Genomic DNA, 27,463 nt, shown 5'->3' on the forward strand with positions numbered 1-27,463 from the left:
GTTGTGTTTCCTGATGAAGGAGTCTTGAACTCTGAAACGCGTAGAATAATAAAGCCACATGTACTAATAATTCTAGAATTCTAGTTATTCAGCAGCGCAGAAATTTACCACAATTATCCCAATCTGTATCTATTATATTCTGATGGTTCGGGCTGTGAATTTACTGTACTTGCCTGATGAAACGTCAAGTTTCTTTTGAGATGTGTGTAAAAAAAATTGGACGGCAGACACATGGTCTATGTGCCATGGGATTTTTTTTTTTTCTCACACCCATTGACTTGAATTGGCGAGTGCGTTCCGTCTCTCGCATCCAATTGCACCGTGCTATGATTTTTTCCTTAGTCCGACTCGAGCTGAGAAAAGATTTGCAGATGACACTGAAACATTTGCTAACATTGGTCAGAGTGTAATGTGATGTTTTCTCGCATTGCACCCATCCGTATTATACGCCAGTGTGAACGAGTCCTTAAGTTCACAATTTACATTGATCCTCCCCATCATTAATTGTAAACGTTCTGTCTGTTTGAATTCCAGACTTCACATGAGATGGATGTTATACAGGGATTTGTCACAGTAATGGGAGGCAGAGAATAATCAGATGGGTGCAGACGCTATGATTCTAATGCCATCTGTTGCCTCTCCTGCATTATTTAAAGGGACAATCAGGAAAGAGATGAGGCAGGGACACAGCTACAAGAGTAAATGAGAAGCTAAAGCAGCAGCCAAAATCTGGTAATTATGTCTGTTTTCCTTGCAAAGTTATTGGCTTTTTATGAATTCCAATTTTAACAAAAATGACATGAAGGGCAGCCATATTGTTCATCATAGAACGTGACAACCACTTTTTTTTGCCCTTTTAGGCCTCTTTCACACTTCCGTCTTTCAGCTCCCGTCACAATCCGTCGATTTTTGAGAATGCAGGATCCTGCATTTTCTCATAGACTTGTATTAGCGACGGATTGTGACAGATGGCCATCCGTTTCATCCGTCCTGCACTGGATCCTGCGTAAAAAAAACGGTCCGTCGGGCAGAGAAAACGTTCGGAGGAACGTTTTTTCCGCACGTCGGAAAATCGGTCAGTGACGCATCCTGCGCTGCCCGTCACTGGCTACAATGGAAGCCTATTTGCGCAGGATGCGTCGCTGACTGTGAAAAGCAGGAATCCAGCGGCGGGTCCCGTCTTTTCAAACTGAGGATGCGTGGAAGAATTTCCCGTCAGGGAAATTCTCTCTCGCTCGCTCTCTTTCTCTTTTTACTATTGATGCTGTCTATGCAGCATCAATAATAACAAGATATAATGTGAAAAATAATAAAAAAAATAAAAAATCGCAATATTCTCACCTACCGGTGTCCTGCGCAGCGTCACCGATGCTCCCGGCAGCTAGCGTTCCTAGTAATACATTGCCAAATCTCACGAGAAGTCGCCCTGCACACGTTTTCCACAATCTGCACAGGATCCGTCATTTCAACGTCTTGACGGATCCTGTGCAGATTTGGAAGACGGAAGTGTGAAAGAAGCCTTATTTATTCCATAACTTCATTATTTGTCTGCCATACATAGCCGTATGAGGGCTTGTGTTTTTGCAGGGCAGGTTGTAGTTTGACTGTAATCTTCATTCATCCAACCATGTAATGTACTGAAAAATGGGAGAAAAAGTTCCATGTGGGATAGAATGGTGGAAAAAAATTAAATTCCACCATTGTTGAGGATTTTCTAATTACATCATTCATTAAGTAGAAAAAAAAAGTCCCAGTGACATGATTCTCCAGATCAGTATGATTATGGTGATACCAAATCAAAGGTTAGGGTTTTTTTTACTAAAGAAAAAATTTAAGAACTTTGTAAAAAGAAAAAAAAAAGATTCTCCCACTATTTTCTGAGACTCATAACTTTTTCTTATTTTTTCATCCATGGAACACGTTTTTTTGCGTGTTGATCTGTACTTTGTATTGATACCATATTGGGATACATGACGTTTTGATAATTTTTATTCTATTGTTTTAGAGTGTGGCACGTACACAGGTCAATGACGAGCTGAGATCTCAGTCTGCGCATGCGCCATCACTGGCACCATTTTCCCGAAGACTGCGAGATGATCATTCTGCGCATGCGCAGTTATTGGTGCCATTTTATTGAAGCCTATAAAGAGATCAATCTGCACAAGCATCGGCTGCGGCTCAGACGGCACCAGTGCGGAATTTAAATAGGGAAGAAAATAGCAGAGGAAGCGGAGGGACCATGACAGAGCTGAAGACTCTACCCACAGTCCCACCCCACAGTCCTGCCCTGATGCACACAGTTTAAAACTTCTAATAATGATTTATAAGGCTGGGATCACACACAGCGAGATACGGCCGAGTCTCACTGGTTAAAAACAAGCTCTGGCACCGGCACTCCAGAGCGGATCGTGCGGCCGCATAGCAATACATGGAGCCACACGCTCCGCTCCCAAGTTCTGGTGCCAGAGCTTGTTTTTAACCTGCGATACTCGGCCGTATCTCGCTGTAGTGTGACTCCGGCCTAAAAACCAGGCTACGTATTTCTTCACTGAAAGTATGTATTAAATCAGTATATCAGCGCCATTATGGCAGTATCTTTAGTTTAATATGGTGACAAGTTCTCTTTAAAAGTTTCTAATTTCTCGGATTGCTTCCTCCAATAGGTGCCACCAGAGCCACGTTCTCTTCAACTGTGAAAGGGTTACTTGAAGATGTTATTTCCCATGGAACAATGCATTGCCTATAAGTCTCCACACTGGACGGAGAGCCTGGAATTAATGTAATTTTTTTTTTTTAAATGTTTCTTTATAATGGAGGCTGGCTGTGGAAAACATACTGAGGGCTGGCTGTGGAGGACATTATACTGGGGGCTGGCTGTGGAAAACATACTGAGGGCTGGCTGTGGAGGACATTATACTGGGGGCTGGCTGTGGAAAACATACTGAGGGCTGGCTGTGGAGGACATTATACTGAGGGCTGGCTGGGGAGGACATTATACTAAGGGCTGGCTGGGGAGGACATTATACTGAGGGCTGGCTGGGGAGGACATTATACTGGGGGCTGGCTGTGGAGGACATTATACTGGGGGCTGGCTGTGGAAAACATGCTGAGGGCTGGCTGTGGAGGACATTATACTGAGGGCTGGCTGTGGAAAACATACTAAGGGCTGGCTGGGGAGGACATTATACTGAGGGCTGGCTGGGGAGGACATTATACTGAGGGCTGGCTGTGGAAAACATACTAAGGGCTGGCTGGGGAGGACATTATACTGAGGGCTGGCTGGGGAGGACATTATACTGGGGGCTGGCTGTGGAGGACATTATACTGGGGGCTGGCTGTGGAAAACATACTGAGGGCTGGCTAGAAAACATACTGAGGGCTGGCTAGAAAACATACTGAGGGCTGGCTAGAAAACATATTGAGGGCTGGCTGTGGAGGACATTATACTGAGGGCTGGCTGTGGAGGACATTATACTGGAGGCTGGCTGTGGAGGACATTATAGTGGGGGCTGGCTGTGGAGGACATTATACTGGAGGCTGGCTGTGGAGGACATTATACTGGAGGCTGGCTGTAGAAAACATACTGAGGGCTGGCTGGAAAACATACTGAGGGCTGGTTGTGGAGGACATTATGCTGGGGGCTGGCTGTGGAGGACATTATACTGGGGGCTGGCTGTGGAGGACATTATACTGGGGGCTGGCTGTGGAGGACAATATACTGGAGGCTGGCTGGAAAACATGCTGAGGGCTGGTTGTGGAGGACATTATACTGGGGGCTGGCTGTGGAGAACATTATACTGGAGGCTGGCTGGAAAACATACTGAGGGCTGGCTGTGGAGGACATTATACTGGGGGCTGGATGTGGAAGACATTATACTGGGGGCTGGATGTGGAAGACATTATACTGGGGGCTGGTTGTGGAGGACATTATACTGGGGGCTGGCTGTGGAGGACATTATACCGGGGGCTGGCTGTGGAGGACATTATACTGGGGGCTGGCAGTGGGTGACATCAGATTATATAGGGGGTCTGTAGGGAACATTACACCTGGACTGTGGAGGATATAATACTGGGGGCTGTGGAGACATCATACTGTAAAGGGACTGTGATGACCATACTATATAGGGAGCTTTAAGTGACATACAGAATCATGAGTACACGAATAGGTCATCAGAACCACTATCCATTCAGTTTTGTTGCAAACTGTATTTGTGGCATGACAAAACCATCATGCATATCCTTTTATAATGAGGTCCGTTTAGTGTCCATTAAAGTATACACCAAATGCTCTACACCATAATTGAAACAAATTGCCCACGTTATAGATAAGCTATATTAATTTGCATGACTATCCTTGTGTCTGACATAAAATATGGGACATCAGGGATTAATATCGCTATTTGTCCCTGGAATTATGTAAATGGTCCACAAACAATTACAGTAATTATTTTATATCTTGAAATTCCACTCCTTGTTGAGTCTCAAAAAGTACACGACTTTTTTACCTTTCCTGGTATTTTTGCGTAAAAAAAAGTACCGTAATAGTTCTAGTGAAAGTGGTCAGAGCTTGTTACCTATCCCATTGGAGGGGAGAGGTGCGTGTGATAAGGGGACCTGTTACCTTAGTCTCTGACTTATTTCTTTACCTGGGGGGCTGAGGGTTCATTGGGGGGGGGGGGGCAGGGATGGGGACAAATTGGCTTCTTCTGCCTAGAGCACCAAAATACCTTGTCCCAGGCCTGTACAGGTTGCATCAATGATATGTCCGCCCCCGCAGTATATACATCATGTACAGAGGAATGCAGACTGTTCAAGACCTCTGCTTGTTGTCAGTGAAGATGAACACTCTGATTTACATTCAGAAGCTGAAAGTACCAACCTTTACACAGCGTTTTCTTACCTACTGTGTCTGGTTTACACTAAAGGCAAACATCGGCTGAACAAATCTCTTTTTTTTTTGTCCTGGTAGTTGGCTACAATGTATCAGTGCCGATGCTCACAGAGGATTGTTTACACAGGACAGAATTGTAACAAACCTATAGCTGTAAAAAGTATTAGGTCTGTACACTTACTGTATTTGGACTTTAGTTTGAATAAAGAATATTCTTGTATGGCCACGTTCACACGTTCAGTATTTGGTCGGTATTTTACTTATTTACATATTTGTAAGCCAAAATCAGGAGAGGAACAATTAGACAGAAAGTATAATAGAAACACGTCACCATTTCTGCATGCTTCACCCATTCCTGGTTTTGGCTTACAAATGTTGATGTAAAATACTGACCTAATACTGAACGTTGTCTAACGCCGGCAACAAGCAGAGATATTTAAAATGGGGAAGAAAAGAGTTAAGAAGTATAATATAATGTTACAGAACCAAAACAAGGTAAATAAAAAAGTGACACAAATTGAAACAAATTAAATTGTATCCAAATCCATTTCTGCGGTTCTGACAGCGTACACCAGGTGGCATCATAGAGCTGTAGTTTGACAGTCTATAGTCCTGTGTTTTTTTAAGAAGCAATAAGACTACATATCCCAGAAGTCTGTGCGGCGGGGCGTCTGAGCCTTCACAATGAATTGTGCAGAATTCTTTGCTGCTGATGTGTGAGGGAGCAGCCTGCGCTGGGCGTCGTGTCCCTCCTGTGCCACAATCCTCTCCCTTAAAGGCTCCCAGCCTGGACGCGGATCATGTAATGTAGGATCCCCTACTACTGCTTACTCGCCATATTGAAGGATATAGAGGAACCCAGCAGGTGAGTTAGGACTTTGCAAATTGCAAAAACAAGGATGTTGTATCTTAGCTCAGGCTTATATATCTCCTCTGCCTGTCAAAGCTGTAAAGTGCAAAAGGAAGGACTCTGACTGCTCCTTAAGGAGGCTCCAGGGATGACCTCTATGTCATTTTGGCAAATGCAATATTCTTTTTGGTTTCAGATACACCAGTTGCATTTTTTTTCTATTATGGCTAAAAAGAAATATCTAATTTTAAAGATATCAGCTGCTAAATAGAGGAATTTTAATACTGTGGACAGCCGTAGATCCGGATCTGTTGCTTTAAGAAAAGATCTAACGTTGCTATGCATCATATAGGTGGACTACAACCTGCAGCCTTCAGTTCATGTTGGGAATCTCTGGAGAGTCACCAGTTACACACAGGTCAGGGGTATGCTGGGAGTTGTAGTGTCTCAACGTCTCAGAATCCACAGGAAACAAATGTCTTTTTCAGGACATGTTGCTGCTTATATCAGAATTACAGTTTGCCGGCAGCAATTACGCCATGCTGATTGTTGTAGTGTCACAACAGCTGGGGAACTACAAGCTGAAAAGAGATGAGGAATTCTGGGAGTTGTAGTCTCACAATAGCCAGGGAGCCACAATTTACAGATAGGTTAGGTCATGCTGAGAGTTGTAGTACCAAGACAGCTGGGGAAGCAGAGGCACAGACTCTGCTAGGAGTTGTAGTGTCACAGCAGCCCAAGGGCAGAATCTTTCACCTGGTGCACGAGTTCCTGTGTCGCAAATCGTCCTCCAGTCTCCTAATTTTATAATTTGTCATGTCTCTTTAATTTGGAAGAGAAGGGGTTAATTTCATTTAAGTATTCTTTGGCATCTTAAGAGGGGCCGGGACTGAGCAGGAGGCAGTAACCAAATATTTTTTCCCGATTGGTTCTTTTTCAGATCCTCTCGGAGTTGGGTTTCCAGAAGTACAAACACCCCTTCTGATGGCGTCCAAACTTTTGAGAGCTGTCATTTTAGGACCACCGGGATCTGGCAAAGGGACAGTGTGCCACAGGATCGCCAAGAACTTCGGGCTGCAGCATCTGTCCAGTGGTGATTTCTTGAGACAGAACATCCGATCTAATACAGGTAAGATAAAACTATCAGCGGATTTCTCCAGGGCAGGGGGCAGCGAATGTTCTCGCATATTATATATGATTTATTAATGAGGATCTATATACAGAATGGCTGAAAGAAAGTGATACTAACTGACGAGATGGAAAAAGCATCGATCACCGAGAGGAACGTCATATTCAGCACTGAAATGCACGAGGCCCAATCTGGAGAACATTACATCACAGGCAGACAGAGATAGGAAAGTGGTAGAGGATAGCAAGAAATGACACATTGTTGTGATCAAATGGCATCCGGCAAAATGTGCAACTTTTTGATACCAGAAAACTCACAGAAAAGATTTATTATCTTCTATCTATTCAATGGTGACCAAGTAGTCAGGCATGAGTTTCTATATTTATATAAAGACAATGTGGCCTTCCCAAGGTCACCTAGACCCAAATCATTGCTTAGACCTGTTCTGTAAATACTAATCACTGAGCAATCACTTGTACATAGGGGCAGTATTATAGTAGTTATATTCTTGTACATAGGGGCAGTATTATAGTAGTTATATTCTTGTATATAGGAGCAGTATTATAATAGTTATATTCTTGTAAATAGGGCGCAGTATTATAGTAGTTATATTCTTGTACGTAGGGAACAGTATTATAGTAGTTATATTCTTGTACATAGGGGCAGTATTATAGTAGTTATATTCTTGTACATAGGGGCAGTATTATAGTAGTTATATTCTTGTACATAGGGGCAGTATTATAGTAGTTATATTCTTGTACATAGGGGCAGTATTATAGTAGTTATATTCTTGTACATAGGGAGCAGTATTATAGTAGTTATATTCTTGTACATAGGGGACAGTATTATAGTAGTTATATTCCTGTACATAGGAGCAGTATTATAGTAGTTATATTCTTGTACATAGGAGCAGTATTATAGTAGTTATATTCTTGTACATAGGAGACAGTATTATGGTAGTTATATTCTTGTACATAGGAGACAGTATTATGGTAGTTATATTCTTGTACATAGGAGCAGTATTATAGTAGTTATATTCTTGTACATAGGAGACAGTATTATGGTAGTTATATTCTTGTACATAGGAGACAGTATTATGGTAGTTATATTCTTGTACATAGGAGCAGTATTATAGTAGTTATATTCTTGTACATAGGAGACAGTATTATAGTAGTTATATTCTTGTACATAGGGGCAGTATTATAGTAGTTATATTCTTGTACATAGGAGACCGTATTATAGTAGTTATATTTTATTCTTGTACATAGGGACAGTATTATAGTAGTTATATTCTTGTACAGTATAGACCAAAAGTTTGGACACACCTTCTCATTTAAAGATTTGTCTGTATTTTCATGACTATGAAAATTGTACATTCACACTGAAAGCATCAAAACTATGAATTAACACATGTGGAATTATATACTTAACAAAAAAGTGAGACAACTGAAATTATGTCTTATATTCTAGGTTCTTCAAAGTAGCCACCTTTTGCTTTAATGACTGCTTTACACACTCTTGGCATTCTCTTGATGAGCTTCAAGAGGTAGTCACCGGGAATAGTTTTCACTTCACAGGTGTGCCCTGTAAGGTTTAATAAGTGGGATTTCTTGCCTTATAAATGGGGTTGGGACCATCAGTTGTGTTCTGCAGAAGTCTGGTGGATACACACAGTCAGCGTTGGACTGGAGCACCTTGGGCCCACCAGAGAAAATCATTCTTGGGGCCCACTATGTAGCTACATAGAAATAAATTCAAGACCATCAATTGTGTAGTAAAACACACTAATATCAGGGCATAATATAAGGTAGTACACATCTTAATTACCGTATATACTCGAGTATAAGCCGACCCGAGTATAAGCCGACCCCCCTAATTTTGCCACAAAAAACTGGGAAAACTTATTGACTCGAGTATAAGCCTAGGGTGGAAATGCAGCATTTACCGGTGAATTTCAAAAATAAAAATAGATCATTATTTCCCCATAGCTGTGCCATATAGTGCTCTACACCATTCATATTTCCCCATAGCTGTGCCCCATATAGTGCTCTGCACCGTTCACTGTGCCCCCTAGCTGTGCCATATACAGTGCTCTGCACCGTTCACTGTGCCCCATAGCTGTGCCATATACAGTGCTCTGCACCGTTCATTGTGCCCCCTAACTGTGCCATATACGGTGCTCTGCACCGTTCACTGTGCCCCCTAGCTGTGCCTTATACGGTGCTCTGCACCGTTCACTGTGCCCCCTAGCTGTGCCTTATACGGTGCTCTGCACCGTTCACTGTGCCCCCTAGCTGTGCCATATACGGTGCTCTGCACCGTTCACTGTGCCCCCTAGCTGTGCCTTATACGGTGCTCTGCACCGTTCATTGTGCCCCCTAGCTGTGCCATATACGGTGCTCTGCACCGTTCATTGTGCCCCCTAGCTGTGCCTTATACGGTGCTCTGCACCGTTCATTGTGCCCCCTAGCTGTGCCTTATACGGTGCTCTGCACCGTTCATTGTGCCCCCTAGCTGTGCCTTATACGGTGCTCTGCACCGTTCATTGTGCCCCCTAGCTGTGCCTTATACGGTGCTCTGCACCGTTCATTGTGCCCCCTAGCTGTGCCTTATACGGTGCTCTGCACCGTTCATTGTGCCCCCTAGCTGTGCCTTATACGGTGCTCTGCACCGTTCATTGTGCCCCCTAGCTGTGCCTTATACGGTGCTCTGCACCGTTCACTGTGCCCCATAGATGCTCCACATTAATCTGTGCTGCCGCTGCTACTGCTGCAATAAAAAAAAAAAACACATACTCACCTCCCTTGATTGCAGCTCCCAGCGTCTCGTTCCGGCGCCTCCATCTTCCCGGCGTCTCTGCTCTGACTGATCAGGCAGAGGGCGCCGCGCACACTATATGCGTCATCGCGCCCTCTGCCTGATCAGTCAGAGAGCGCAGACGCCGGGAAGATGGAGGCGCCGGCCGGGAAGATGGATCGGCGCCCGGCGGCTGGAACGAGGACAGGTGAATATAACATACTCACCTAGTCCTGGCGATCCTCGCGCTGTCCCCTCCTGTCTTCGGCGCTGCAGCTTCTTTCTCTATCAGCGGTCACCGGCACCGCTGATTAGAGGAATGAATAGGCGGCTCCGCCCCTATGGGAGGTGGAGCGGCTTATTCATTTCTGTAATGAGCGGTCCCACGTGACCGCTGAAGAGAGGAAGAAGCTGCAGCGCCGAAGCCCGTGGGACGGCAGGGACAGCGCGAGGATCGCTGGGACTAGGTAAGTATACCCCAGCGCCCTCAGCCCCTCACCTGCCGACCCCACCGCTACCGTGACTCGAGTATAAGCCGAGGGGGGCACTTTCAGCCCTAAAATTTGGGCTGAAAATCTCGGCTTATACTCGAGTATATACGGTATGTAGCAGGGGTTGGGGTAGCCCCCTCATAGAATATAATGTAGCCTCCACAGAATATAATGCAGCCCCCCATAGAATATAATGCAGCTCCCTCATAGAATATAATGTAGCCTCCCTCATGAAATATAATGCAGCCCCCCTCATAGGGTATAATACAGCACCCCACAAAATATAATGCAACCCCCTCATAAGGTATAATGCAGCCCCCCCATAGAACATAATGTAGCTCCCTCATATGGCATAATGCAGCCCCTCCACAGAATATAATGTAGGTCCTCAGAGTATAATGCAACCCCCTCATAAGGCAGCTCCCCATAGAATATACTGTAGCCCCCTCATAGGGCATAATGCAGCTCCCCTCATATAGTATGATGTAGCCACCTGAGAGAATAATGCAGCCCCCAGATATAATATAATGCAGCCCCTCCACAGAATATAATGTAGCCCCCTCATAAGGTATAATGCAGCCCCCCTGAAAGGGTATAATGCAGCACCCTCCACCATTGTACTCATTACCACCTCCATCATTGCCTCCTCCCCCACCACCATTGTCCTTTCCACCACTACCATATTTGTCCTTTACACCACAACCATCATTGCTTTCTTCCCCACCACCATCATCATTGCCTCCCCCACCATCATCATTGCCTCCCCCACCACGATCATCACTGCTTCCCCCACCACCATCATCATCATTGCTTCCCCCACCACCATCATCATCATTGCCCCCACCACCATCATCATTGCCTCCAGCACGATTATCATTGCCACCACCATCATCATTGCCTCCAGCACCATCATCATCATTGTCCCCACCACCATCATCATTGTCCCCACCACCATCATCATTGCCCCACCACCATCATTATTGCCTCTAGCACCATCATCATTGCACCCACCACCATCATCATTGCCTCCAGCACCATCATCATCATTGCCTCCCCCCACACACACAGCTGCACACACGGAGGCAGGGACACATACGCAGGCAGGCAGAGACGCACACACAGACACACACACAGCCGCACACCCGCAGGCACATACACACAGACACACACACACACCACCCACTCACCTCTCTGCACGTTCCCAGCAGCCGCAGCACATCCCAGCAACTTTCCCAGATTCAGACAGGAAGTGCCAGGCAGGAAGGAGGATGGCGTGGATTCCTGCAGCTCCGCTCTGGTCCCAAGCTGCAGGGATCGCAATCAAGGATCGCCGCCCTTTAGGGGCCCAACTCCGGTGCCCCCCATTCAGCAGCAGCGGCGGGCAGTGTTAGCCTCAGCCTGCGTCTAACGCTGCCCGCCATTAAAGTTAAATGGTATTCATGTCTCTCCACGCCCATGGGGGCGTGTGGAAGCGTGAATATTCATTTCTCTTTAGCAGCGGGGACAGGCTCCTGACTCAGGGGCCCCATAGCAGCAGGGTGTGTCGCTATCAGCGACACTCCACTGGCTGGGGAGCCCCTGGAGCAGTGGGGGCCCTAGGCAGCTGCTGGCCATTATGCCAGCAGGTGTCAGTGCCCGGGCCCACCAGGGAATGGCCCAGGTACTGTGTGACACAGTGGCGTATCCAGGGGGGGCAGCCAGGGCATGTGCCGCAGGCGCAGCCGACGGGGGCGCCAGCGGACCGCCTGATGCGGCGGTCCAAGGAGGAGGCATTCTGCCACCCCCACATTGAGATTCTCCCGTTCTCTGAGCCGGATGTCAAATTGACAGCCGGCTCAGAGAAAGTGCTGGGCGTCGGTTCCGAATCCCAAGGATGTACTAGCAACGCTCGTACCCTTGGCTTGATCCTTGATCTATTTCTAAGCTCTGACCGCTGACTGCCGCCGGCACTTCCGCATCAGTGAAGCGCCAGCAGCGTGATCAGGTCACATGATCACGCTGCTGACGTCACTCGCCGGCTCTTCACAGACACACACACACAGGGCTCAGGCAGCGTTGGTGGTAAGTGCTCCAGCTCCAGACGGCGGGGTAATGGAGCTGAAGACACCAAAGATTAATGTTTGAAATTTAAGGGGGCTAGAAAGGGCTGGTTGGGGTCGGCTACATGGAGCCTACAGACACAAGGATAGGGTGGGAGCAGGGGCAGAAATCTGAGGCCATTATAGGGGGGAGAAATCTGAGGCGATTATAGGGGGCAGAAATCTGAGGACATTATAGGGGGCAGAAATCTGAGGCCATTATAGGGGGCAGAAATCTGAGGACATTATGGAGGCAGAAATCGTATGTATGAGGAAACAGTACTGTGGAATGGAGGGCATGTATGAGGAAACAGTACTGGGGAATGAAGGGCATGTATGAGGAAACAGAATGGGGGGCAAGTATGAGGAAACAGTATGTGGGAATGGGGGGCATGTATGAGTAAACCGTGCGGGGGAATGGGGGGCATAGCTGAGGAAACAGTATGGGGGAATGAGGGGCATATCTGAGGAAACAGTATGAGGGAATGGGGGCATATCTGAGGAAACAGTATGGGGGAATGGGGGTGATGGGATGTGTGCAGACACAGTATGGGGAGTCAGGTGAGCAGGCAGTATAGAAAGTGAGGGGGTAAATATATGAGGAGACACTATGGTGAACAGGAGGGATGTGAGAGGAGACAGTATGAGGAGGGAGGGGAATAGTGTGAGGAGACAGTATGGAGGGAGAAAAGTGAGTGGGCACAGAATAGAAACTGAGTAGTGGCGGCGTAGCTTGGAGGGACAGTATAAGGGCACAGCCAAGAGGGGACAGTATACCAAGGAGGGGGAGTGTGATGAGAGTACAGAATAAATATTGAGCCCTATAGGGGGACACAGTGTGAGAGGACAGTGTGAAGAGCATGGAAAGGAGAGGTCAGTGTGAAGAGCATGTACCATAAGAGGGACAATGTGGGGGTCATATTTTGTGCAGACAATATAGTGAGGGGCAATTTTTTATTCAGAAGCATTTTAATGACACTTGTATCTTTAAGGGCATCATGTGGAGATTTTTTACAAAAGAGCAGAGAAGATAGAAGTCTGCAGCGACGGCTATGGATGAGAAGCTCATAATGGGGTCTGGACAAGATGAAGAAAAGAAGGAGAACGACTCAAGAGACGACGTCCTCTATAAGGTATCTGGATGTAAATGTTATTTGTGATACTAACTAATTCTCATGTTTTTATTTATGTTAGGAGCTTTAAAGGGGTTGTCCAGGTTTGTAATGAGTCTGCAGTCATTCTTTGTGACTGCAGACTTCTGAATTCTCACAGTGCGCACTGCACGCTGTCAGGATTCTCTTGTGCTGGCGATTTACATACATGCGGTCACGTGCTGATTAGACATGTGTGGCCTGAGTCAATGAAAATGAACTGAGTGAGGCCGGGCACGTCTAGTCGGAATGTGGTCAGAAGTATACAAATCACATACTTGTGCTGACATGACTGTCCACCGGCAAGGGAGAATTCTAAAAGTGTGCAGTGCATTAGTTGTGAGAATTCAGAAGCTGCAATGTCAGGATTCAGCTCTGCAGGTTCCAGTAGTCGTCACATGGACACTTCACTCATATGTGACTTTCATACGTGTGGTCCTGTGACAACGAGCTTCTCTTCTGCTTCTCTCAGTTTTTCACTGAATATTGAGAGCATTAGGGAGAAGAACTCGTGGGTACATGACTAAGTGTGCAAATCGCATATGTCCTGGGGGGGCGCTAAAATGAATTCTTGCCCCGGGTGCCAGAAACCCTAGATACACCTCTGGATACACATCTGATAGTCCTACTGAATAGACTGTTAGAATTTGTATTATGGCAAGAAAAAAGCAGCTAAGTAAAGAAAAACGAGTGTCCGTCATTACTTTAAGAAATGAAGGTCAGTCAGTCTGAAAAATTGGGAAAACTTTGAAAGTGTCCCCAAGTGCAGTGGCAAAAACCATCAAGCGCTACAAAGAAACTGGCTCACATGAGGACCGCCCCAGGAAAGGAAGACCAAGAGTCACCTCTGCTTCTGAGGATAAGTTTATCCGAGTCACCAGCCTCAGAAATCGCAGGTTAACAGCAGCTCAGATTAGTGACCAGGTCAATGCCACACAGAGTTCTAGCAGCAGACACATCTCTGCAACAACTGTTAAGAGGAGAATTCGTGCAGCAGGCCTTCATGGTTAAATAGCTGCTAGGAAACCACTGCTAAGGACAGGCAACAAGCACAAGAGACTTGTTTGGGCTAAAGAACACAAGGAATGGACATTAGACCAGTGGAAATCTGTGCTTTGGTCTGATGAGTCCAGATTTAAGATCTTTGGTTCCAACCACCGTGTATTTGTGCGATGCAGAAAAGGTGAACGGATGGACTCTACATGCCTGGTTCCCACCGTGAAGCATGGAGGAGGAGGTGTGATGGTGTGGGGATGCTTTGCTGATGACACTGTTGGGGATTTATTCAAAATTGAAGGCATACTGAACCAGCATGGCTACCACAGATTCTTGCAGCGGCATGCTATTCCATCCGGTTTTGTTCTAGTTGGACCATCATTTATTTTTCAACAGGACAATGACCCCCAAACACACCTCCAGGCTGTGTAAGGGCTATTTGACCAAGAAGGAGAGTGAAGGGGCGCTACGCCAGATGACCTGGCCTCCACAGTCACCAGACCTGAACCCAATTGAGATGGTTTGGGGTGAGCTGGACCGCAGAGTGAAGGCAAAAGGGCCAACAAGTGCTAAGCATCTCTGGGAACTCCTTCAAGATTGTTGGAAGATCATTCCTGGTGACTACCTCTTGAAGCTCATCAAGAGAATGCCAAGAGTGTGCAAAGCAGTCATCAAAGCAAAAGGTGGCTACTTTGAAGAACCTAGAATATAAGACATATTTTCAGTTGTTTCACACTTTTTTGTTAAGTATATAATTCCACATGTGTTAATTCATAGTTTTGATGCCTTCAGTGTGAATGTACAATTTTCATAGTCATGAAAATACAGAAAAATCTTTAAATGAGAAGGTGTGTCCAAACTTTTGGTCTGTACTGTACATAGGGGACAGTATTATAGTAGTTATATTCTTGTACATAGGAGCAGTATTATAGTAGTTATATTCTTGTACATAGGGGACAGTATTATAGTAGTTATATTCTTGTACATAGGAGCAGTATTATAGTAGCTATATTCCTGTACATAGGGAGCAGTATTATAGTAGTTATATTCTTGTACATAGGGACAGTATTATAGTAGTTATATTCTTGTACATAGGGGCAGTATTATAGTAGTTATATTCTTGTACATAGGGGCAGTATTATAGTAGTTATATTCTTGTACATAGGGAGCAGTATTATAGTAGTTATATTCTTGTACATAGGGAGCAGTATTATAGTAGTTATATCTTGTACATAGGGACAGTATTATAGTAGTTATATTTTTGTACATACAGTAGGAGCAGTATTATAGTAGTTATATTCTTGTACATAGGAGCAGTATTATAGTAGTTATATTCTTGTACATAGGAGCAGTATTATAGTAGTTATATTCTTATACCTAGGCAGCAGTATTATAGTAATAGTAATGCTTTTTTTTTCCACAATAAAATCCGGAACAAACAAGGAGATAGAATTTATCTGTTGCTTTTCAAACACTAGAAGTGTTTTGGGTCATGGCCGAGCTCCAGGGAAATGAGCTGTACACCATGAAAGATAAAAACTTTCATTGCAGGAGAATGACAGCAGGTAGAAAAAGCAAGTTAATTGCAAACTTGCTTATTTTCTTGCAAACCTGTTAAAGCAGTTTAATACCTTGATAATACCCCTTTAGGGCTTGTCATTTTGGTTTTATCCAAGTGTCTGTGTAAAGGTACCTTCACACTGAGCGACGCTGCAGCGATACTGACAACGATGTCGATCGCTGCAGCGTCGCTGTTTGTTCGCTGGAGAGCTGTCACACAGACAGCTCTCCAGCGACCAACGATGCCGGTAACCAGGGTAAACATCGGGTTGCTAAGCGCAGGGCCGCACTTAGTAACCCGATGTTTACCCTGGTTACCAGCGTAAAAGTAAAAAAAAACAAACACTACATACTTACATTCCGCTGTCTGTCCCCCGGCGTTCTGCTTCTCTGCGCTGTGTAAGCACAGCGGCCGGAAAGCAGAGCGGTGATGTCACCGCTGTGCTTTCCGGCTGGCCGGCGCTCACAGCCAGTGCAGGAAAGCACAGCGCCGAGGACAGACAGCGGAATGTAAGTATGTAGTGTTTGTTTTTTTAACTTTTACGCTGGTAACCAGACTAAACATCGGGTTACTAAGCGCGGCCCTGCGCTTAGTAACCCGATGTTTACCCTGGTTACCAGTGAAGACATCGCTGAATCGGCGTCATACACGCCGATTCAGCGATGTCTGCGGGAGATCCAGCGACGAAACAAAGTTCTGGACTTTCTGCAGCGACCAACGATGTCACAGCAGGGGCCAGATCGCTGCTGCCTGTCAAACTGAACGATATCGCTAGCCAGGACGCTGCAACGTCACGGATCGCTAGCGATATCGTTCAGTGTGAAGGTACCTTCATTCTCTAATGATTACTGCCTCCTGTGAGAAGGTCTAGAATGTAACTATAGCATTCGTCTGCCTAGGAGCTTGATGGGAGCAAAGTAAATAAAGAATAATGTTCTCTCCTTCCTTCCTCTTCTCTAACTATTTGCACAGGTTTATGAGTCAGGGACTTGCAGAATGCAGACTGGAGGTTCTGTGCATAGTTGTGAGGAGACTCGCAGACTACAGGGAACGTGTTTTCACTTTCCGCATTGCACTGAATATAGGAGAAGCACACGAGTCTCCTCTGATTGGGCAGTGCCGCCTCCTCGTATAAATGTAGGATGTTTTGGGCTTCCCTTTGCTGACTACCTCTAGAGATGGTAGCAATAGTACACACGGCACTCAGGGCTTCTTGGCGGTGCTCAAGTTAGGTATCCAACCCGTCAAATGTAAGTAATAAATTACTTGGCACTCAGGAGATTTTGTTGCAAGATAAGAAATCAGTTTATTCAGTGCATCCAGTTCCAACTTTTTAAACGTGACCGAAAACGTTTAAAAAGTTGGAACTGGATGCACTGAATAAACTGATTTCTTATCTTGCAACAAAATCTCCTGAGTGCCAAGTAATTTATTACTTACCTCTAGAGATGGAGCCGTACAGAGAGTTTCAAGAACTACGGTAGATTGTTTAGTAAATATATTTCCAGTTTTGCCATTTTAAAATATAAATGACTAAGTAAATGGGTTTTCTTCCATCTTGCTCCTTCCTCAAAGCCCAAATTGTGTTGTCCTCCTCCAGCAAAGGTTGGAACAAAGTGGCCTGTAGGCGCCTTTAATGAGCATCAGCCAAATATCTAAAACCGCACCATTCCTGACATAGGACTGTGTACACATTGCTGTGCAGCCCTACTTACTTTTTTGGGACTGAGTTAAATTTCTCGTCACAGCGCATTGTCAGTTGGGGTAATATTTTGGAAAGTTTTTTTCAGCACTGCCGCTTTAAAGGGAACCTGTCAGCAGGACTGTGCACAGTAACCTACAGACAGTGTCAGGTCAGCGCCGTTATACTGATTACAATGATGCATATTGAAAAAATAAATAAAAACCCTTTTGCAGGCAGGTGGCGGCCGTGGCACATGCGCTGCAGCATAATCGCATGTGTACTGTGTATAGAATTAATGTGTTTCAGGTTATCCGGACATTCCATGGAAAAAAAGAAAACATTTTAAATGGCGATCGCCGAGCCTGCGCAGTACCAGCTGTCGGTGATCTGATAGCTGCTAGTGTGCAGGCTCTATCTTGCTAGAGGAAAACAACATTTCCTCCTCCAACAATCTTGGCTCCACCTGCGCAGTAGCGGCTGTCAGCGATTTCCGGTAGCTGCTACTGCGCAGGCAGTGCCATATCTAATCAGAGCACCACAGAAAGACCCCCGCAGCCCCACCCACAGGCCGCCCCCCGGAGCACGAGTATATCATTAACTCAAAAGTGAAAATAAATATTAAACAACAACCACAAGACGGATTTCATCACCAGATATCATTGTAATCAGTATAACGGCGCAGACCTGACACGGTCTGTAGGTTACTGTGCACAATCCTGCTGACAGATTCCCTTTAATGAATAGTACAAGCGAATATAAGAAGCTTTAAAACTGTAATGTACCTTATTAAAGAAATGTGCTTCTTTCCTGAGTTTCGAGCCACTTCTTCTTTTCTCCCTTCCCTATGAATTTATTATTTATTGTGAGCCACTGTTAAAAATATATTTTGCTCAAGATAAATGGCAGGCGCCAGCTCACTGAGCGACCAGGTTACAGCAAAAATGGGAGGAATAGAGTTAGAACGATGTACAGATACACAATAGATCCTGCTGCTGCCTTATAGGAAGTGCTTTTCTGGTAAGTGTTATATTTTACACCAGAGCTGGAGTCACAGCTACACTGATCATTGCTGCTATTTATTTTCCTCCATGCTGCTGCTGCTTCTGAATATGTGCTACATAGAGGCAGGAGAGCAAGATTCCTTCAGCACAGTGTATGGGAGACATGATGGCAGTTCATCTCTTTATCCACTAGCTCACAGACAACTGAAAACTAGTGGGGGGAAAACTGGTGAAAATGCAGGTTACAAGTCGTATAATGCCAGAAAAAATGTTATTCCTCATGTATGTACACATGACAGTTTATCCTAAAGTAATAGGTACGCTTTTAGGTTAAAAAAAAAAAAAAAAAAAAAAAAATCATCGTGTTCACCACCACCAGGTCACAATATTAATGCACTGCAGGATGCAGCAGTCCCATAATAAAGGTGAAGGCAGCACAGGTGCAAAATATGGATGAAACAACCATTTACACGCCCAGTGTTATAAATGCACACGGATGAGGCTTGTACAGGGCACCAGTCACACAGGCATGTGTGATGCCCAGTGTCTGGCTTACACCCAAACTACTAGATCAGGTGACTGCCCAGCACTATAAGTGCACCCCACAAGGATAGACACTCCAATTCTGCCAGCCAACACTAAGGCTATGTGCACAGGTACAATGGTCCACTGCGGATTTTTCCGCAGCGGATTTGATAAATCTGCAGGGTAAAAACGCTGCGTTTTTGCTGCAGATTTATTGCGGATTTACCGCGGTTTTTCTGCGGATTTCACTGCGGTTTTACAACTGCGGTTTTCTATAGGAGCACCTGTAAAACCGCTGCAGAATCCGCCGAAAGAAGTGACATGCTGCGGAATGTTAACCGCTGCGTTTCCGCGCGTTTTTTTCCGCAGCATGTGCACAGCGTTGTTTCCCATAGGTTTACATTGTACTGTAAACTCATGGGAAACTGCTGCGGATCCGCAGCGTTTTCCGCAGCGTGTGCACATACCCTAAAGCAGTGTTCCCCAAGTCCGGTCCTCAAGAGCCACCAACAGGTCATGTTTTCAGGATTTCCTTACTATTGCACAGGTGATTGAATTATTGCCTGTGCAGGTGATGCAATTATCACCTGGGCCATACTAAGGAAATACTGAAAACATGACCTGTTGGTGGCTCTTGAGGACTGGACTTGGGGAACACTGCCCTAAAGGAACCTGTGGCACCCTGCAAAAGATGAAAAATGGGCAACAAAAAGATGTTACAAAAGTGAATGAGTTATTGGGCCACTTTAAGGTTCCTCGCGATCTTGCGAGTCCCAACACTAAAGTTTAAAACAACCCACCGAAAAGGGCATACAATTCAATAACAGAGAAAACGTGACAGCTTTTAGGTTCACGCAGTTTTCTGTGTTCAGCTGTGGGTTATTTTTCCTTTGCTTTTTCTTGCATTCTTCCTGATTGAGAAGATGAATTGCGCTTTGATACCGGCAGGTTAATGCACACAAGCTTCACTGCTTCATTATCCCGGTGTTCGCTCCTGTTTTCTGCTGTGGGCGTATTGTCCCAAAGGGATCTGCTGTCAACAAGTGGCATACGTGTGGCACACAGCTTATATCTGGAGGGCTTGTGTGGCACAGAACAGGCAATGTGGCTGCCGGCAGCTGCTGGGACGTTCAGGCATTAGAAATAGACTTACAGAGAATAAGAGCCAAGTGTTAGCCCGGATTAACCTATTATAGTAGAAATGACAACAGGGACGGAAGCTCCGAGATTAAAAAAAAAAATCCTTTTTATTGAAACACTTCTATGCCTTGCCTGGGTCTGGCATATGGCCGCCATTATGGGGGTTATCAGACCAATACTCAGACCCCTGAACAGTAAATGTTTCACGTTCCCCAGCATTTTGGGAATGAGAACATTAGACTGATTTACCATTTAGGGGTTTGGTACAATTCTTCTCGTGTCAGTATTGTTATAATTTGGGATCCAGGCACCACTGATCCCTAAAACGAAGGGCCACAACTCTTGATGACCATTACCCTCTCGTATTTTATATGGGAGAGATAAGGATTGGCCAAAATTTGTAGAAAGAAGGATTGGGTATGTTGAGACTATATACCGGTAGTTGTGATTTATTTTATTTTCCCCATTGATAAGATATATGTACAGTGAATGTACATGTGTATGGGGGAATAGCTGTCAGCTATCTAAGGGCATATTAATGGGGTTGTCCAGATAAAACAAAGTGTCACCTATCCACAGAATAGGGGATAATTTGTTGATCAGTGGATTCCAACCACTGAGACCGATTGACCAAATAATTCAGCCTTGTCTATCATATCTGCTGTATATAGAGGTGTTATCAGTCATTGTACAGGAGGAGGAGGTGAGCTGTGATATCACCTATTGTGAATGGTGGATCCTGTGTTATCTACTGTATATAGAGGTGTTATTAGTCATTGTACAGGAGGAGGAGGTGAGCTGTGATATCACCTATTGTGAATGGTGGATCCTGTGTTATCTACTGTATATAGAGGTGTTATCAGTCATTGTACAGGAGGAGGAGGTGAGCTGTGATATCACCTATTGTGAATCGTGGATCCTGTGTTATCTACTGTATATAGAGGTGTTATCAGTCATTGTACAGGAGGAGGAGGTGAGCTGTGATATCACCTATTGTGAATGGTGGATCCTGTGTTATATACTGTATATAGAGGTGTTACCAGTCATTGTACAGGAGGAGGTGAGCTGTGACATCACCTATTGTGAATGGTGGATCCTGTGTTATCTACTGTATATAGAGGTGTTATCAGTCGTTATACAGGAGGGGGAAGAGGTGAACTGTGACATCACCTATTGTGAACACCCATTTAAAGGTGCAGTGTGAGTGTTACTGCTATGGAGGCAACATTTGTCATTGTTATGGGGGTACTGGAGCTGCTTTTCTTTTGAGGACCTTCTGATTGCAGTGGGTACAATGTGAGTGTTACTATTATGGGGGCACTGTAGAGGTCATTATTATAGGATACTGTGTGAGATACGGTGTCAGTTTTATGGGGGCACTGTGACTGTCACTACTGTGAGCATGGCCAGCATCAAGTGATGGGGACACACTGTGCAATTGTCCAAGGCCTTCATCCCCAAAGTTGCCCCTAGTGATGCCTACAGATTGTTCAGTCTATGGCCATCTACCAGAAACTGCACCTATAACGGCAGTCCTGCACTATCAGTACAGTTTCCAAAGTTGGAAGTGTAGAAGGATCTCTGAGGACGTCATGGTCACGTGTCCTTCACCCTGCACGGTTGCTGCTATGGGCGCACTGTGGATGGCATTGCTATGAGTGCAGTACATTTTATAACATATGTGTCGGCACAAAAAATAGCATCTTTCTTCCCTAGACAGCGCCACACCTCTCCACAGGTTGACTCTGTTATTGCAGCTCAACTCCTTTCCTGACGATTTACAATTTTCCTTTTTCGCTACGGGATAAATGCTCTTTTACATATATTTATACGGAGGATGAAAACTTATAAACTGGTTGATGTCCTCTCAGTGATCGACTTGTTAGGCCAGTCTCACACGTCCAGATAATTCTGGTACCGGAAAAATCTGTACCGGAATTGTCCGTGTCTCCGTGAGCTCACGTAGGCCATCCGTGTGGCACACGTGTGCCGCCCGTGTGCCAACTGGGTACCACACGGAGCGTGCAGGAGACAGCGCTAGAGATAAGCGCTGTCCCCTGCATCTGGTGCTGAAGCGGCCATTCATATCTTCTCTCCAGCAGCGTTCGCTGGAAAGAAGATATGAAAAATCCTTTTTTTTTTTTTTGTCCTCGTGTTTAAAATAAAGATCCCTGTCGCCACCCCCCTCCCACCCCCTGTGCGCCCCCCCGCTGTTACTAAAATACTCACCCGGCTCCCTCGCAGCGTCCTGTCCTCGCCGCACCTTCTCCTGTATGAGTGGTCACGTGGTGCCGCTTATTACAATAATGAATATGCGGCTCCACCCCTATGGGAGGTGGAGCCGCATATTCATGACTGTAATCGGCGGCCCCACTTGACCGCTCATACAGGAGAAGGTGCGGCGAGGACAGGACGCTGCGAGGGAGCAGGGTGAGTATTTTAGTAACAGCGGGGGGGCGCACAGGGGTGGGAGGGGGGGTGGCGACAGGGATTTTTATTTTGAACACGATGACAAAAAAAAAAAGGATTTTTCATATCTTCTTTCCAGCGAACGCTGCTGGAGAGAAGATATGAATGGCCGCTTCAGCACCACGTGGGGGGGGGGACAGCGCTTACAGTAGCACTGTCTCCTGCATGGCACACGGACTGCACACAGACAGCGTCCGTGTGCGGTACGTGTTTTACACGGACCCATTGACTTTAATGGTCCGTGTAATCCGTGCGCTCCCACGAACACTGACATGTCTCCGTGTTTTGCACATGGACACACGGTCCGTGAAAACGCGCTGACATGTGCAGAGACACATTGATTTCAATGTGTCTACGTGAGTCAGTGTCTCCAGTACGTGAGGAAACTGTCACCTCACGTACCAGAGCCACTGACGTGTGAAACCGGCCTTAGAAGCTTGGGGTTTTCTCAGTGATTAACCTTTCCTCCAGCCTATTACCCAGTGACTGACATGACATTTATTTTCCTGATTAGCTGTATGATTCTCCAGGAGGTGGCCGAGTGTAGCTGTTGCCCAGCAGGCGCGAGGACCATGGTGGGTGTCTGGTGTTAATGAAGCGGGCAGCAGGACTGAAGGTTAACCTGTAAGCAGCATGCCCATCCATATTAATCATTGAGCCTGTAGGATGAGAGATGCCGGCCTGTCTGATGGCTGCGGCTCCGGAAGGGGACAGCGAAGTGGTTTACTTTGGATTTACTCCAGAGACACAATGGGTAGAAGCCACGTGCTTTGTGGAATATTACAGCAGTGTGACGGATGGATTAACTTGTAGTAATGGCAGTCCATGGAAAGTTGCAACTTTGCAAAATAATATCTGACTCTGCCATTCTTGAACTTCGTTTTCTGGTTTTAGGTAAATAAAGCACAAACATCGTACAATGGAAAATACAATTTTGCCAGTACCACAAGAAACCTTCTTTGCTGCCTGAGGAGTATTAACAAGGTTTTTTGTTTTCTAAAAGGTTCTAATTAAAGAAACTGCAAGTTACTTCTTTGACACAAATCCTGATAGAATCTGCTTTGAACTAGGCAGCAACGTCCAATCGTTCCAAAGACAAACTGATAGGGAATTTAGATTGTGAGCCCCATCGGGGACAGCGATGATAATGTGTGCAAAACTGTAAAGCGCTGCGGAATATGTTAGCGCTATATAAAAATAAAGATTATTATTTACTAATCAAAAGTCTGAAAAAAAACTTGAACCCTAAAAAAGAGCGTTTTTGCTTGAAATATCATTTTTTTTTTTGTCTGCGGATCAAAAAAATGTGAACAAAGCTTACGGCCTCATTCACACGACAGTTTTTTTCACGTACAAGAAAAAAATACCAGGTTTCATCAGATTTTCATCAGTTTTTTTCACTGATGAGATAAAGTTTCTCCACCTTCTCTTATCAGTCAGTGGCATCCTGGTGCTGTCCGATTTGTTTTTTTTCACTGACCCAATAGATTTTGATCCCACACTTGGATCGATATTGGACATGTCGCTATGATTTTGCATGGACCACTTGGTCCGAGAAAAAATCTGACATGTGAACAGCCCCAGAGACTTTATATGACCACTATCCATGAAAAAAAAAGGATAGCAACATGAAAAAGTGACGTGTGGGAAATAGGTTGTCAGGTCTTGTTGGTTTTTAAAATCACAGATTCCGCGTGGCCAAGCAGTGAATGCACCGAAGGAGTCAACGCAAAGCCTGTCACTTTTTATTAGACAAGAGATGGACACGCTTTGACAACTTTGTTTCCATGCTTCACCTTTTGTCAGGAAGTGCGTGTCTGAATCAGAATAAAAAGCCTCTGTGCAAACAATGTCTTTAGATGCTGAGTTTTTGAAGACGAAGGCTCTTCTGCAATACACCAACGGTGATTTTCTTGAAGTGTCCTCTTTTGGAGTCTGTTTGGTCGTGTTTTTTGCAGGTCTGTTTGACATTACAGGGCACATGTCAATTATTTATAGAATCACTTATGCACTTTATAAGGCAGAATCCACCTCAAAAAGACGTCATTGTAACGAACCCTAATATCGGAGGCTCGATAAATAAAACATTCAGTGGTGGAAAAGGATATAAATGGAGGAGCTGCTATAGAGCCATACAGTGCCTGTCTCACAGTGACCTTGAGAGCACCTGCTGACGACGTTTCTACATTGGCACGGGTCGTCTAAATCCAGATATAGCCCAGCTGAGTTGTCAGGAGGTGGTGTAAAAGAAAATGTATCTTCAGTGCAAAGCAAGGAAACCTTGTGGTTCAAAACAATCTTCAAGTTGTTAATTCTGAGGCACGAGGCACCATGTGGCTCACACCGTAGTGTCGGGGCACCATGTGGCTCACACCGTAGTGTCGGGGCACCATGTGGCTCACACCGTAATGTCGGGGCACCATGTGGCTCACACCGTAGTGTCGGGGCACCATGTGGCTCACACCGTAGTGTCGGGGCACCATGTGGCTCACACCGTAGTGTCGGGGCACCATGTGGCTCACACCGTAGTGTCGGGGCACTTGCAATGCTGCACATGCTGGTTTTCCTATGACGTTCCTGTAGATGAAATACCAACCTGTCCATAGGAACATTCCAGGCAGAAGTGAAATGTTCTACCTGGTGCAGAGCCAGAGAGATGTGGGGCGCAGCATGTGGATTCTCTATTTTTGTGGTGTTTTCCTTTGTAAAGCCCGCTGTGAAAGACCCATAACGTTCCTTAAAAGGCAGTGTCCGAAAGCAACATTTATGGTGCATATGTGGGTCGTTCTATGAGCTGATGTAGTTATAGGTGATGATGATGGTGGAGCTGAGCCAGTGCCCTCACTAGAAGTCTATGGAGGATTTTATAATAATAATAATCTTTATTTTTATATAGCGCGAACATATTCCGCAGCACTTTACAGTTTTGCACACATTATCATCACTGTCCCCGATGGGGCTCACAATCTAAATTCCCTATCTGTATATCTTTGGAATGTGGGAGGAAACCGGAGTACCCAGAGGAAACCCACGCAAACACAGAGAGAAGATACAAACTCCTTGCAGATGTTGTCCTTGGTGGGGTTTGAGCCAAGGCTGTAGTGCTGACCACTGCGCCGCCGTGCTGCACATTTTACATAGTAACATAGTAACATAGTTAGTAAGGCCGAAAAAAGACATTTGTCCATCCAGTTCAGCCTATATTCCATCATAATAAATACCCAGATCTACGTCCTTCTACAGAACCAAATAATTGTATGATACAATATTGTTCTGCTCCAGGAAGACATCCAGGCCTCTCTTGAACCCCTCGACTGAGTTCGCCATCACCACCTCCTCAGGCAAGCAATTCCAGATTCTCACTGCCCTAACAGTAAAGAATCCTCTTCTATGTTGGTGGAAAAACCTTCTCTCCTCCAGACGCAAAGAATGCCCCCTTGTGCCCGTCACCTTCCTTGGTATAAACAGATCCTCAGCGAGATATTTGTATTGTCCCCTTATATACTTATACATGGTTATTAGATCGCCCCTCAGTCGTCTTTTTTCTAGACTAAATAATCCTAATTTCGCTAATCTATCTGGGTATTGTAGTTCTCCCATCCCCTTTATTAATTTTGTTGCCCTCCTTTGTACTCTCTCTAGTTCCATTATATCCTTCCTGAGCACCGGTGCCCAAAACTGGACACAGTACTCCATGTGCGGTCTAACTAGGGATTTGTACAGAGGCAGTATAATGCTCTCATCATGTGTATCCAGACCTCTTTTAATGCACCCCATGATCCTGTTTGCCTTGGCAGCTGCTGCCTGGCACTGGCTGCTCCAGGTAAGTTTATCATTAACTAGGATCCCCAAGTCCTTCTCCCTGTCAGATTTACCCAGTGGTTTCCCGTTCAGTGTGTAATGGTGATATTGATTCCCTCTTCCCATGTGTATAACCTTACATTTATCATTGTTAAACCTCATCTGCCACCTTTCAGCCCAAGTTTCCAACTTATCCAGATCCATCTGTAGCAGAATACTATCTTCTCTTGTATTAACTGCTTTACATAGTTTTGTATCATCTGCAAATATCGATATTTTACTGTGTAAACCTTCTACCAGATCATTAATGAATATGTTGAAGAGAACAGGTCCCAATACTGACCCCTGCGGTACCCCACTGGTCACAGCGACCCAGTTAGAGACTATACCATTTATAACCACCCTCTGCTTTCTATCACTAAGCCAGTTACTAACCCATTTACACACATTTTCCCCCAGACCAAGCATTCTCATTTTGTGTACCAACCTCTTGTGCGGCACGGTATCAAACGCTTTGGAAAAATCGAGATATACCACGTCCAATGACTCACCGTGGTCCAGTCTATAGCTTACCTCTTCATAAAAACTGATTAGATTGGTTTGACAGGAGCGATTTCTCATAAACCCATGCTGATATGGAGTTAAACAGTTATTCTCATTAAGATAATCCAGAATAACATCCCTCAGAAACCCTTCAAATATTTTACCAACAATAGAGGTTAGACTTACTGGCCTATAATTTCCAGGTTCACTTTTAGAGCCCTTTTTGAATATTGGCACCACATTTGCTATGCGCCAGTCCTGCGGAACAGACCCTGTCGCTATAGAGTTTATGTCTCCACTTTAGATAAGGAACAAGGTCTGAATCAGATTTTTTTTTCCAGAGGACTTTTTAGCTCA

At 45.2% G+C, this 27,463-nt stretch overlaps 1 protein-coding gene across 1 annotated transcript in view; it reads left to right on the forward strand.

Annotated features, from left to right (window-relative positions):
• Positions 1-5,557: 5,557 nt before the first annotated feature.
• AK4 (adenylate kinase 4) overlaps positions 5,558-27,463 on the forward strand; it is a 60,962-nt gene continuing 39,056 nt past the window's right edge. The window contains exons 1-2 of the mRNA XM_069738201.1: positions 5,558-5,756; positions 6,682-6,870. Coding sequence (XP_069594302.1) covers positions 6,726-6,870 — 145 coding nt within the window. The 5' untranslated portion in view covers positions 5,558-5,756; positions 6,682-6,725. The remainder of the gene's footprint in view (positions 5,757-6,681; positions 6,871-27,463) is intronic.

The sequence above is a fragment of the Ranitomeya imitator genome, chromosome 8, assembly GCF_032444005.1.
Source record: "Ranitomeya imitator isolate aRanImi1 chromosome 8, aRanImi1.pri, whole genome shotgun sequence".
Taxonomy (NCBI): Eukaryota; Metazoa; Chordata; class Amphibia; order Anura; family Dendrobatidae; genus Ranitomeya; species Ranitomeya imitator.